At 39.6% G+C, this 14,885-nt stretch overlaps 1 protein-coding gene across 1 annotated transcript in view; it reads right to left on the bottom strand.

Moving 5' to 3' along the window:
• SLC27A6 (solute carrier family 27 member 6) overlaps positions 1–13,775 on the bottom strand; it is a 68,163-nt gene extending 54,388 nt beyond the window's left edge. The window contains exon 1 of the mRNA XM_021939658.2: positions 12,124–13,775. Within this exon, the coding sequence (XP_021795350.2) occupies positions 12,124–12,604 (481 nt within the window). The 5' untranslated portion in view covers positions 12,605–13,775. The remainder of the gene's footprint in view (positions 1–12,123) is intronic.
• Between the last annotated feature and the right edge of the window lie 1,110 nt (positions 13,776–14,885).

Genomic DNA, 14,885 nt, shown 5'->3' with positions numbered 1-14,885 from the left:
AAGGGAAATTTAGTTATCGCCTGACAGACCAATGCAAGCAGTCCAATTCAGACTGAATTTAAGAGACTCTATTATTCAAATTATGGGTTTTCCCCTGCCAATTTTTAAATAAAACTATTTAAAACTCTGTCTGAATCTAAATTCAGGATACTGCACTGAACATTTTCCTTGAAGTACAACTCGGTAGCTAGTTATTCCAAAATGCTGTCTGTAGGTTACTCTTCAGTTTCACTGTAATGCAAAACATTTGGGAGAATCCCCTGACTGCTCTGAAACAAGATCATTGTGGTTTAGAAATCATTCCAAAGCCAAAAGTTAAGTGAGTGGGTACTCCAAAATGGGGGAGGGTGGGAGAGAGAGGCGAAGATTGAGAAATCACCTACTGGGTACAATGTTTACAATTCAGACTTTGGGTCTGAATTGTGCCTGCCACCACACCTTGCTAATTTTTGTATTTTTAGTAGAGATGGGGTTTTCACCATGTTGGCCAGGCTGGTCTCGAGCTCCTGACCTCAGGTGATCCATCCACCTTGGCCTCCCAAAGTGCTAGGATTATAGACATGAGCCACTGCGCCCAGCCCGACAGCTGGATTTTCTATGACCTTTAACAAAGTTTACATTGTAGGCTTAATTTCTGTTTTCAAAGAAGCATGTTCATTCAGAACTTACGTATTTTTTTCCTCCCACATGCAGTGTACTTTATTACGTGGGGTTGCAAGTACAAAAATGTTAATTATAATCCCTGCGTAAAATCCTTTAGCATTTATTTTACAAATTGATTTCTTGTTTCTTCATCAACATTAGATCTTATTCACATTTTTGAGACTGCAAAATATATGGGTAAAAATTTTATATATCCCTCTAATATGCCATTAGTATGAGTTATATTATTTATGCTGCACTAAAAACTATATTTTTCTACATAAAACAAGCTAATACTTTCAAAGATATGGGATGGGAATTGATTGATTATAGCTGTTAATGCATTGGTAAGCATTTCAACTTTAAACTTTTAGGCACTAATAAACCTAATATGAAATTGAGCTACAAATGGTTAACTTTAGCTTTCCATACTGCAAAGCAACATTAGAATGCAAAGTGAAATTACAGATCTTGCCACATGCTTATAGTTACCACCCTATTGTGTAGAGCAGTTCAACAGGCTTGTCACATAATGCATGGGTAGCTATGGCTTCTAAGAAAATTGATGCTTAAATAAACAATGTCTTCAAGCAATTCATATTGAGCTATAGATATTAATACTTCATATAAGGTCCAAAAATTTACTTTATCATGACTAATATGCCAGCTATTTTTACAATTATTAGTTTATTAATAATCATACTAACTCTAGGAAGTATGTTTTATCTTCATTTTAAGGAGACTGAACATAAGGAATTTGAAGGCAATTGAACATTAGAAAAAACTGACTGACCTGCGTAAGTTAATACATGATAGAGTTTGTGTTTTCATTCAAATATACTAGACTTCGAAATCTATCCTGTTAACTTTAAGACCTATACTACTACACTGCCATTCATTACATGTATTTTTAAAATCAGTTATCTAAACATGATTTATTAAATAATTCTTCTCTTTTCCATTGGTAACTCAGGCTGTTCCACTCAATTCTCTGTCTAGTTTTGTGATATTATACTTTTTAATAAGTATAGCTTTAAAATATCTTTATAGAGCTGGTAGTATTAGTAATTTCTCATTAAACATTATTTCAAAAAATTATTTCCCTATTTCACCCATTTTTCAACACAAAGCTTGCAATTAGGTTGTCAAAAACCCATTGTTCTGATACAGTTTAGAAGTTAAGCTATTTGATTTATTTTTCCTGTTAGTGGATATTATATGTGCTTTAACAACAATACTCAAAGAACGCTGGAGAAAATGGCTTATTTGACTTAGTTTTCAAACTGTATCATTTGTGAAGTTAAAAATAATTTTAGATTGCTTTTGCTATATCATATCTTTCCTCTTGATATAAAATAAAAACTAATAATAGTGTTAGAAAAATATATCAAAATACATATTTGGACAGCTTGCAATACACTGCTGTTGAAATCATCATCTGAAAGTCATGTTAACCTGATTAAATAATTTTATTCGAACACAAGCTGATTAAACTTCTATTCCTCTGGGATTTTTCAGATGTTGCTTGCCAAGATAATTTAAAGATTTGTGAATCAAATTGCTTATGCATCAATCATGTTATATTCAGTTCTGACAAATATAAATTATTTTTCCTTAAAAATATAAGGATTCAACATGAAGTGTTGGCTATATTATTTGTTTATGGGAGCAGGAATTGGAACCTGTGAGAAGGGAGTGAAGAATAAGAAAAGTTAACACCTGGAATACAGGAAAATTGCCCAAGAATGGGTTCCAACTTACACTGTGGATCCCACCAGCTTAAAAACAAAAACATATAGTTTCAGGAAAACACTGGAATTCTGGATTGATTCCCTAGAGTATAGGATTTTCAGCCAGAGAAACTGGATTCAAACGCCACTTCTGACACTTGCTAGTTGTGTGACCTTGGACAAGTCACTTCATTTATCTGAGTCTCCCTCTCCTCTTTTGAAAAGTGACTCCATACAACTTATACAGTTGCTGAGATAATTAAATGGACTATATAAACCATTCATTATAGTGCCTGACCCAGAATCAGTCCTCCTTAAATGGTGTCTGCAGAGGTTGTTGTTGTTATTACTACTACTGTTGGTTGTGATGATGATGACATACAATGAGCTCAAGCTCATTAAATAGAAAGTTTAAGGCTGAAAAGAGGAGATCACAGACCCTGGAAGGGAGAGAAACAGATTGGGAATCCAGGTCCTTACATGGGAGAAGTGCTTCTAGTGATTCTGGCGTGTTTTGTTTCCAAGTCAGACCATACCCTTCCTCTTCCTACCCAAAAGGGTATAACCAGGCAGGGTGAGTTGGGGCTCACTTAACATAGCAAAGTTCTCAAGGAATGAGATATAAAATTGATGAATAACAGAAGCACAAATCTTTCTATTGCAATCACATATTTTTCCCTGGCATGATTTAACTGGCCTGAATATATGCACACAAGTTTCTAAGTGGGTTTATGTGTTTTCAGTCTCAGTTGTTCCCACATTTTTGAGGGGAGCAGATGGAACATTATTATAACATAATTTATACATATTATTATAACCAAAATTACACAAAAAAGAAAAAGTCAAACACTTCATTTGATGTTATTTTGAACACATCACCTGTTGCCAATGAATAATTATTACTGAAATGGCACAAGAAGGCATGTTGCATCTGGCTTGCTATTTTTCAGTAAGAAAGTGGTGAAATTAGAAGAGTAAATGCAGACGAAAGCAATCTACAGACAGAATCATTAGTAAGTAAATGATATATATATATTTAATATATATTATATATAATATATAAAAATACATATATATATTTAAAAGGCAGTGAATACTAAGGTAGTATTTCTGCAAGACTCGGACCCCATCAGGGCTATTTCCCTCATGACCTCTTAGTTATTAACAGTAGAAGAACCCTCTTCTTTTTGGCCAGAGAAGAGCTAGTGACCTCACTCCAAACTTGTATCTGAGAGCATTCCAACCTTGGCCACTGAGGGTTGGGAAGTAGTTATGGATGTACTGCTACTGGAGAGGACAAGAAAGATGTTTAAAGTCAACTCACTAGGGTTGTGTAACACACTACGTGGGTTTCCCTCCATACAACAAATCTCAAATGAAGAGACCTGGGCAAAAGTGACTCCTTACTATGGGTGGCTGTCTCTGCCATTACGTAGTTAAAAATGATGATTGCATCCATTTGTTGAATATACTTTATGATTCTGGTATTCTGTTGGGTTCTTTACATTTAATTCACACAAGACCCAATGATAATCATTGATCAAACCTATGTGATATAGCCTACTACACACCTAGGCTGTACGATATAGCCTACTACTATAGGGGTCTGTCCGGCTTACCTCTGTCTGAACCACATGATTCATCTTTCTACCTCAATATACTCTCTATGGGGATATAATGATTTAATAGTACACCATCAGAAACGTCCAATGACAATCCAAGAAATCTGAAATTTAATGTGCTAAAAACAATATGTTTATATTGTTTACCAATGAGATTCCAGATGCCAACAATACAGTATTTTAAGTATAAAAGTGACTATGATCTAAGCTACATCTTATTACAAAATCTGTTAATTAATCAAAATAGAATTTTTCCATCTTTGGAAAACATATATCTCATTTATGTTTGAAGGTATGCCAGAAAGAATGGTTGACTTCTTCAGCAACGTACTTACTGAGCCAATCAACTAAATAGTCTTGGCTTAAAACTTCAGTATCCCAAAGTGGCTTTTTTAAATACAAAAACTGATTGTTGGTATTAAAAACAAAAATAAGGAAACAATGCGATTAGTTATTGGCAAGCAAAGTAAAAGCTGGCACAAGTAAAATTGCAAAATTAATTGGTTCTACTTAAACAACAATTCAGTCAACAGAAAAGTCTGAATGCTCTATTTTGAGAAATAACCAGTCCTATGTACTTTAAGATGAATCTCTCAGGAAACCAGCTTTGGAATGTTTCCATCTTTTCAGGCACACTGTGGCCCTCTTGGTTGGCCCTTGCAAACAGAACTTATGGCTTTATCAATTATTAGCACAACTTGGAGTTTACATTTGCCCCTAGACCCTTTCCTCCTGTAGTGAAAACAAGATTAAAATCAGTGCTCAACAGTAAACATTTGTGTTTTTATCGTTCCAAGATAGCTGAATAGGAACAGGACCAGTCTATAGCTCCCAGCATGAGCGATGTAAAAGACTGTTGATTTCTGCATTTCCAACTGAGGTACTGGGTTCATCTCACTGGGACTTGATGGACAGTGGGTGTGGCCCACAGAGTGTGAGCCAAAGCAGGGTGGGGCATCGCCTCACCTGGGAAGCACAAGGGGTCAGAGAATTCCCTTTCCCAGCCAAGGAGAGCTGTGACAGATGGTACCTGGAAACTCAGGACACTCCCACCCTAATACTGCGCTTTTCCAACTATCTTAGAAAATGGCACACCAGGAAATTATATCCCGTGCCTGGCTCGGTGGGTCCCATGCCCATGGAGCCTTGCTCACCGCTAGCACAGCAGTCTGAGATTGAACTGCGAGGTGGCAGCAAGGCTGGAGGAGGGGTGTCTGCAACTGCTGAGGCTTCACTAAGTAAACAAAGGGGCCAGGAAGCTCGAACTGGGTGGAGCCCACCTCAGCACAACCAGGCCTGCCTGCCTCTGTAGTCTCCACCTCTGGGGGCAGGGCATAGCTGAACAAAAGGCAGCAGACACTTCTGCAGACTTAAACATCCCTGTCTGACAGCTCTGAAGAGAGCAGTGGTTCTCCCAGCAGGGAGTTTAAGATCTGAGAACGGACAGACTGCCTCCTCAAGTATGTCCCTGACCCCCGAGTAGCCTAACTGGAAAACACCTCCCTGTAGGGGCTGACTGACACCTCATACAGCTGTGTGCCCCTCTGAGATGAAGCTTCCAGAGGAAGGATCAGGCAGCAACATTTGCTGTTCTGCAGCCTCTGCTGGTGATACCCAGGCAAACAGGGTCTGGAGTGGACCTCCAGCAAACTCCAACAGACCTGCAGCTGAGGGTCTTGACTGTTAGAAGGAAAACTAACAAACAAAAAGGAATAGCATCAACACTAACAAAAAGGACATCCACACAAAAAATGCCATTTGTAGGTCACCATCATCAAAGAACAAGGGTAGATAAAACCACAAAGATGGGGAGAAATCAGAGCAGAAAAGCTGAAAATTCTAAAAATCAGAGCACCTCTTCTCTTTCAAAGGATCATAGCTCCTTGCCAGCAATGGAACAAAACTGGATGGAAAATGAATTTGATGAGTTGACAGAAGCAGGCTTCAGAAGACCGGTAATAACAAACTTCTCTGAGCTAAAGCAGGATGTTCGAACCCATCACAAAGAAGCCAAAAATCATGAAAAAATATTAAACAAATGGCTAACTAGAATGAACAGCGTAGATATGAACTTAAATGACCTGATGGAGCTGAAAACCATGGCGTGAGAACTACATGATGCATGCATAAGCTTCAGTAGCCGATTCAATCAAGGATTGAAATGATATCAGAAAGGATATCAGTGATTGAAGATCAAATGAATGAAATTAAGCAATAAGAGAAGCTTAGAGAAAAAAAGAGCAAAAAGAAACAAAGTCTCCAAGAAATATGGGACTATGTGAAAACACCAAATCTATGTTTGATTGTTGTATCTGAAAGTGATGGGGGAGAATGGAACCAAGTTGGAAAACACTCTTCAGGATATTATCCAGGAGAACTTCCCAACCTAGCAAGGCAGGCCAACATTCAAATTCAGCAAATACAGAGAACATCACAAAGATACTCCTTGAGAAGAGCAACCTCAAGACACATAATTATCAGATTCACCAAAGTTGAAATGAAGGAAAAAAAGTTAAGGGCAGCCAGATAGAAAGGTCAAGTTACCCACAAAGGGAAGTCCATCAGACTAACACCAGATCTTTCAGCACAAACTCTACAAGCCAGAAGAGAGTGGGGGCCAATATTCAACATTATTAAAGAAAAAGAATTTTCAACCCAGAATTTCATATCCAGCCAAACTAAGCTTCATAAGTGAAGGAGAAATAAAATCCTTTACAGACAAGCAAATGCTCAGGGATTTTGTCACCACAGGCCTACCTTACAAGAGCTCCTGAAGGAAGACTAAACATGGAAAGGAACAACTGGTACCAGCCACTGCAAAAACACACCAAATTGTAAAGACTATTGATGCTAGGAAGAAATTGCATCAACTAATGAGCAAAATAACCAGCTAAAATCATAACGACAGGATCAAACTCACACATAACAATATTAGCCTTAAATGTAAATGGGCTAAATTCCCCAAGTAAAAGACACAGACTGGCAAATTGGGTGAAGAGTCAAGACCCATCAGTGTGCTGTATTCAGGAAACCCATCTCACCTGCAGAGACACACATAGGCTCAAAATGAAGGGATGGAGGAAGATCTACCAAGCAAATGGAAAACAAAACAAAAAGCAGGGGTTGCAATCCTAGTCTCTGATAAAACAGACTTTAAAAAAACAAAGATCAAAAGAGACAAAGAAGGCCCTTACAAAATGGTAAAGGGATCAATTCAACAAGAAGAGGTAACTATCCTAAATATATATGCACCCAGTACAGGAGCACCCAGATTCATAAAGGAAGTCCTTAGAGACCTACAAAGAGACTTAGACTACCACATATTAATAATGGGAGACTTTAACACCCCACTGTCAATATTAGACAGATCAATGAGACAGAAAGTTAACAAGGATATCCAGGACTTAAACTCAGCTCTGCACCAAGCAGACTTAATAGACAGCTACAGAACTCTCCACCCAAAATCAACAGAATATACGTTCTTCTCAGCACCACATCACACTTATTCCAAAATTGACCACATAGTTGGAAGTAAAGCACTCTTCAGAAAATGTAAAAGAAAAAAAATTATAACAAACTGTCTCTCAGACCACAGTGCAATCAAATTAGAACTCAGGATTAAGAAACTCACTCAAAACCGCACAACTACATGGAAACTGATCAACCTGCATCTCAACGACTACTGGGTAAATAATGAAATGAAGGCAGAAATAAAGATGTTCTTTGAAAACAATGAGAACAAAGACACAATATACCAGAATCTCTGGGACACGTTTAAACAGTATGTGGAGGGAAATTTTTAGCACTAAATGCCCACAGGAGAAAGCAGGAAAGATCTAAAGTCACTACCCTAAGATCACAATTAAAAGAACTAGACAAGCAAGAGCAAACACATTCAAAAGCTAGCAGAAGGCAAGAAATAACTAAGATCAGAGCTGAACAGAAGGAGATAGAGACACATACACACACACAAAAAAAAAACGCTTCAAAAAATCAGTGAATCCAGGAGATGGTTTTTTGAAAAGATCAAAAAAAACACAAAAAACAAAAAACAAAAACTGATAGACCACTAGCAAGACTAATAAACAAGAAAACAGAGAATAATCAAAGAGACGCAATAAAAAAATGATACAGTGGATATCACCACCGATCCCATGGAAATACAAATTACCATCAGAGAATACTATAAACACCTCTATGCAAATAAACTAGAAAATCTAGAAGAAATGGATAAATTCCTGGAAACATACATCCTCCCAAGACTAAACCAGGAAGAAGTCGAATCTCTGAATAGACCTACAACAGCCTCTGAAATTGATGCAATAATTGATAGCCTACCAACCAAAAAAAATGCAGGACAAGATGGGTTCACAACCAAATTCTACCAGAGGTACAAAAAGGAGTTGGTACCATTCCTTCTGAAACTATTCCAATCCATAGAAAAAGATGAAATCCTCCCTAACTCATGAGGTCAGCATCATCCTCATACCAAAGCATGGCAGAAACACAACAGAAAAAGAGAATTTTAGATCAATATCCCTGATGAACACCAATACAAAAATCATCAGTAAAATACTGGCAAACCTTATCCAGCAGCACATCAAAAAGTTTATCCAACACGATCAAGTTGGCTTCATCCCTTGGATGTAAGGCTGGTTCAACACATGCAAATCAATAAACTTAATCCATCATATAAACAGAACCAAAGACAATAAACACATGATTATCTCAATAGATGCAGAAAAGCCTTCAAAAAAAATTAAACAGCCCTTCATGCTAAAAACTCTCAATAAATTAGGTATTGCTGGGATGTATCTCAAAATTATAAGAACTATTTATGACAAACCCACATCCAATATCATAGTGAATGGGCAAAAACTGGAAGCATTCCCTTTCAAAACTGGCACAAGACAGGGATGCCCTCTCTCACCACTCCTATTCAACGTAGTGTTGGAAATCCTGGCCAGGGCAATCAGGCAGGAGAAAGAAATAAAGGGTATTCAACTGGAAAAGAGGAAGTCAAATTGTCCCTGTTTGAAGATGACATGATTGTATATTTAGAAAACCCCATCATCTCAGCCCAAAATCTCCTTAATCTGATAAGCAACTTCAGCAAAGTCTCAGGATACAAAATCAATGTGCAAAAATCACAAGCATTCCTATACACCAATAACAGACAAACAGAGAGCCAAATCATGAATGAACTCCCATTCACAATTGTTTCAAAGAGAATAAAACACCTCGGAATCCAAATAACAAGGGATGTGAAGGACCCCTTCAAGGAGAACCACAAACCACTGCTCAACAAAATAAAAGAGGACTCAAACAAATGGAAGAACATTCCATGCTCATGGATAAGAAGAATCAATATCATGAAAGGAATCAATATTGTGAAAAGTAATTTATAGATTCAATGCCATCCCATCAAGCTACCAATGACTTTCTTCACAAAATTGGAAAAAACTACTTTAAAGTTCACATGGAACCAAAAAAAAAGCCCACATAGCCAAGACAATCCTAAGCAAAAAGAACAAAGCTGGAGGCATCATGCTACCTGACTTCAAACTATACTACAGGGCTATGGCAACCAAAAGAGCATGATATTAGTACCAAAACAGAGAGATAGACCAATGGAACAAAACAGAGACCTCAGAAATAATACCACACATCTACAACCATCTGATCTTTGAAAAACCTGACAAAAACAAGAAATGGGGAAAGGATTCCCTATTTAATTAATAATGCTGGGAAAACTGGCTAGCCATATGTAGAAAGCTGAAACTGAATCTCTTCCTTACACCTTATACAAAAATTAATTCAAGATGGATTAAAGACTTAAATGTTAGACCTAAAACCATAAAAACCCTAGAAGAAAACCTAGGCAATACCATTCAGGACATAGGCATGGGCAAGGACTTCAGGACTAAAACACCAAAAGCAATGGCAACAAAAGCCAAAATTGACAAATGGGATCTAATTAAACTAAAGAGCTTCTGCACAGCAAAAGAAACTACCTCTAGAGTGAACAGGCAACCTATGGAATGGGGGAAAATTTTTACAATCTACCCATCTGACAAACGGCTAATATCCAGAATCTACAAAGAACTTAAACTACTTTACAAGAAAAAATTCAAACAACCCCATCAAAAAGTGGGCAAAGGATATGATCAGACACTTCTCAAAAGAAGACATTCATACAGCCAACAGACACATGAAAAAATGCTAATCATCACTGGCCATCAGAGAAATGCAAATCAAAACCATAATGAGACACCATCTCACACCAGTTAGAATGGCTAAAATGTCAGGAAACAGGTGCTGGAGAGGATGTGGAGAAATAGGAATGCTTTTATACTGTTGGTGGGACTGTAAACTAGTTCAACCATTGTGGAAGACAGTGTGGTGATTCCTCAAGGATCTAGAACTAGAAATACCATTTGACCCAGCCATCCCATTACTGGGTATATACCCAAAGAATTCTAAATCGTGCTGCTATAAAGACACATGCACACGTATGTTTATTGTGGCACTGTTCACAATAGCAAAGACTTGGAACCAACCCAAATGTCCATCAATGATAGACTGCATTAAAAAAATGTGGCACATGTACACCATGGAATACTATGCAGCCATAAAAAAGGATGAGTTCATGTCCTTTGTAGGGACATGGATGAAACTGGAAACCATGATTCTGAGCAAACTATCACAAGGACAGAAAACCAAACACCACATGTTCTCACTCATAGGTGAGAACTGAACAATGAGAACACTTGAACACAGGGTGGGGAGCATCACACACTGGGGCCTGTCATTGGGTTGGGGGCAGGGGGAGGGATAGCATTAGGAGGAATACCTAATGTAAATGACGAGTTAATGGGTGCAGCACACCAACATGGCACATATATACATATGTAATAAACCTGCACATTGTGCACATGTACCCTAGAACTTAAAGTATAATAATTAATAAACAAATACATAAATAAATATATAAATAAGAAAAAGTAAACATTTTCCACTTTATCAGACCACAAGTTGAACTGAAAAGAACTAGGAAGAGTGATAGCCTTGAAGGACTAACCCATTTTCCATATACTGCCTAACTCATTTTTGTTTGATATATAAATATTATATGATAAAGGTTATTTGAAAAATTCTATACCTTAGAGATCGCCAGTGTGTAAATATATTTTTCCATATTCTATGAGTTTAAAAACTTTATACAAGATATTGGTATGTATCTATTAATCTAAAATACTTAAATATTTTCATTATGGTCCTTGCAATTGATCTTCCTCTTTCTGCACCTTCCTTCCCCATTGAAGAAGGATCTGCATCAACCATTCAGATTACACCAAACAAGTATCATTTTTCATATTTCAATTCTATTTCATTAAGCAACCCATCTTCCTAGGTTCTTTACTAATTAGCCACTAAACCCCAGGCTTTTCTTTACAGTTCAGGGTAAATATGTGTAGCCTAAGATGTCCTAACTCCAAGGTAGGGGGAGGAGGAAGGGTAGAACTTCGTGAAAAAAAGAAAAAGATGCATGCATGGATCAGGAGAAGAAATAGAAAGGGCCCTAGAGTCTGCCGAGAGCCCACTTTCTGGCTCACAGGTGGGAGCACAACCTTGCTAGGCAAGTCCTAGCTTGCAGACAGTATAAAATAGGAGCAGACATGAAGAAAGGAATTAATGTACTTTCCATTAAACATATCTCTTCTGCAAATGTAGTCATCCTTGATAATGTACAATTAGAGGTAGGTGGGTGTGTCACAATGAAGTCAGATAACTTTCCTATTCATCATTTTGTCAGAGCTGATAAAATTTAGAACTGACCAAGTTCTCTGTGTGTTCGTGCACTCACTGAAGGTACCAATAGCAGTGAAACTGTTCCTGTCTCAAAATGATAGAAAGCAGAGATTTCATAAAAGTTTTCTGAAACTGCATGTCTGAAAGGAGGAGATAGGTGTTAAATCAGCATAGAATTGTAAAACTATTTTGTCCTCTTAACATGCACACTTCACTCACCCAAAATATTAGTTATGAATTATCCTAAAGAAAAAAAAAAAGGTAGGAAAGCAGGTGGGTTGCCATTCTGTATAAGCAGACCACACCGCATACTCTACCTGCGCCCACCACCAGGGCTGTGGGCCCACAGGCACGGATGCAATTCAGGAGGGAGTTGGAGCGAATGTTGGAGTTGAGAAAGGCCACCACGCAGCCCAGCTTGGCGAGGCCGAACCACACGTGAACGAAGTCTGGCTCATTGCTCATCAGTAGAGCCACGGTGTCCCCCTTTTTCAGAGAGGAATGGTTCAGGAAAACATGGGCCACTCTGCTACTCCTTTTGTCTACATCCTGATAGGTGTAGATGTCTCCCTCATAGATGATGAAAGGTTTCCGAGGTTGTCTTTTGGCATGACTCAAGAATTTATCCAGCACAGTCACCAGCTCCCCTCTCTTTTCGTACTTCTTCAGCCGAATTATAACGAGCATCACCTTCACCAGGAATAAGAAGTCATCCCAAAAGTAAGGGAACAGGAGTTTCTGCACGAAGTGCAGGACGACCATTCCAGCCCCTAGAACTGTTAGCCATGACAGAAGCATGGGGGCCACGGGATCAGAAGGCAGCTCTGATCTCAGCCCCACCAGCGTCCTTCTCTTCCAGGCACAGCTCTCCGCGGAGACCGCCGGTCCTCACTACTCAGGGCTTACACCTGAAGTTCTTGTCAGCTTTTCCGGGGCGGAATGGGGTGGGGAGGAATCCTGAGAAACAGAATCAGAGCTTTGCACTGAAAAGGTCGCCCCAAGTGGTGCTGAAGATTAATCTTGGGTCACTGGGCGGCTGGAGAGCAGGGAGCCTCCGACTCCTGCGAGAAACCAACACAGCCACCCTCAGGGGTCTCGGAATCTACGACCCCAGCGCTGCGCCCTCGCCTCCCAACCGCGACAGCGGCCCGTGCTCTGCGGGTTCTCCAGGACTTTCCAGCCCTCTTCTCTGTGAGGGCTGGGTCAGTCCTCCCCTGATTCTGCGACCCTAAACAAACCTCACCACCCTCAGAAGAAGGTCCAGGGACAGAAGCTTTTCTCCTCTCAGGTAGTCTTTCCCGCGATCTTGAGTTGGAGGCTGAATTCCAGCCGAGAAAAGCTGGGGTGGCGATGACTGAGAAGCACAGTGATTTAAAGTCTCTACGCACCAGAAACCGCGCAGGGGCTCAGGACCACGCCTCGGCCCGTGGCCGCAGGGCCAGCGAGTTCCAGGACTCCTGAGCGCTGCCCGCGTCCAGCCCCGCCCAACCCCGCCCAGTCCCTCGGATGCAACGGGTCCCCGAGAACTGCTCCTAGGTGACCCACACGCCCACTGGAAGGGGCTGCCCCTACCCCAGCCGCAGCTCGCACTCCGAGTGTCGAGTGTCGTTAGGCTGGCCTAGTGTAGCTCTCCTCCGAATCGCGGCAGGAGTGTTGCCCCCCTCCTTCGGCCTCCAGGCTCAGTGCCAACCACTTCCACTGGAGTGCCGCAGCTGGAACTGCCTGGGCCCCTCCGCCAGCTCGTCCCTGGGAGCGCGTCTGGAGAAGTATGTCGCGCCGACCTGCTCACACCCCAGGGAGGAGGCCCGCGACTGGTGTCTCTGGAGGGGAAGAATGTGACAGTCCTGTGGGGGGAAACCTAGGGATCTGGAAGGCTTGGGGTCACAGGAGAACCAGGGTTGCTAGAATTGGGCGGTGCGGGGGCCCTGGCGAGGCTGGTAAGGTAGAACAGTGTCGCACAAAAGGTCACCCATTGAACCAGTTAATAACTAGAGAATGGAAAGAAAAGAACGAACACCAAAAAACTGCAGAGAGAGAGAGAGAGAGAGAGCGGCAGGGAGGGAGGGAGGGAAGGAATATTTATGAACTGGACAGATCCAATAATTTTTGTAAGAAAGGCATATTTGGACACATCACAAAACTGTACTGTTCTTTACAAAAAGTATTTTTGGAAAACATATTGATAGGTTGGTTTTTACATTTATATTAGAACTCTGTCGTTAGAGGGCCAAGACAGTGCATTTTACAAAATCTGGCAACAATATTGATTGACAGCTTCAGTCGATATTCATATTTAAAAATAAAACGAAGTTTATAATGCTATTTTCAGTCCTTAAAAATAACAGGATTCCCCCCTCCCCGAGACAGATCATTTAAAGAATTATGTCTTCAAACTAAGGATTCTAAAGGGAGTGGGGAGGTAGAGTGGAGAAGTAACAAGTTAGTGGAATGGATAACAAAATTTTATACGAAGATGAAATTGTACTAAAGATAAAAAAACTAAAGAACATTTCATTACACGTATTTTTTCTAGCAGACACCATCATCCTAGCTGTCTGCTTTTAAGTGAATATAAATGGTTAATTGCATGTGTTAAAATAATTAAGGATGGTCTCAGCTTGTCAGGTGTTTCTCCCTTCTGCCTTATGTTCTGCAGATGGATTCTGGCTAACCTCAGATTCTGTAATAAAAGAAAAACTGATAATTCCAAAGACGAGCTCCAGTTTATTCATCTGAAAATGATTACTTTGAAGTCACAGTGAAGAGCTCTCTGAAAGCCAAAGGAACATAGGCTCTTAAAGCCCTTTTCTGTAAATGACAAAAAAATGCTTTCTAAATTTATTCAGAAGCTCTGATCTTTTCGATTCAGAAATATCTTTTTAATTAAAAAATAGTATCAAGTAGCTTATAACTTGCAATGTTAGTTTACAACTTGAAAAACGTCTTTGACATTCTATTGTTTTCTCTTCTAGCTTTAGTCTACTTAAGTCACCTCCAAATAACATTTAAAGAACACAAAAGAATACGGAGCAGTTGGTCTCAGACTTTTGTAGTTTTAATGAGTCAGATCTGTCCTTCT

The sequence above is a fragment of the Papio anubis genome, chromosome 5 (assembly GCF_008728515.1).
Source record: "Papio anubis isolate 15944 chromosome 5, Panubis1.0, whole genome shotgun sequence".
Taxonomy (NCBI): Eukaryota; Metazoa; Chordata; class Mammalia; order Primates; family Cercopithecidae; genus Papio; species Papio anubis.
Note: the sequence above shows the minus strand (reverse complement) of the source record. Positions and strands in the feature narration are given on the sequence as shown.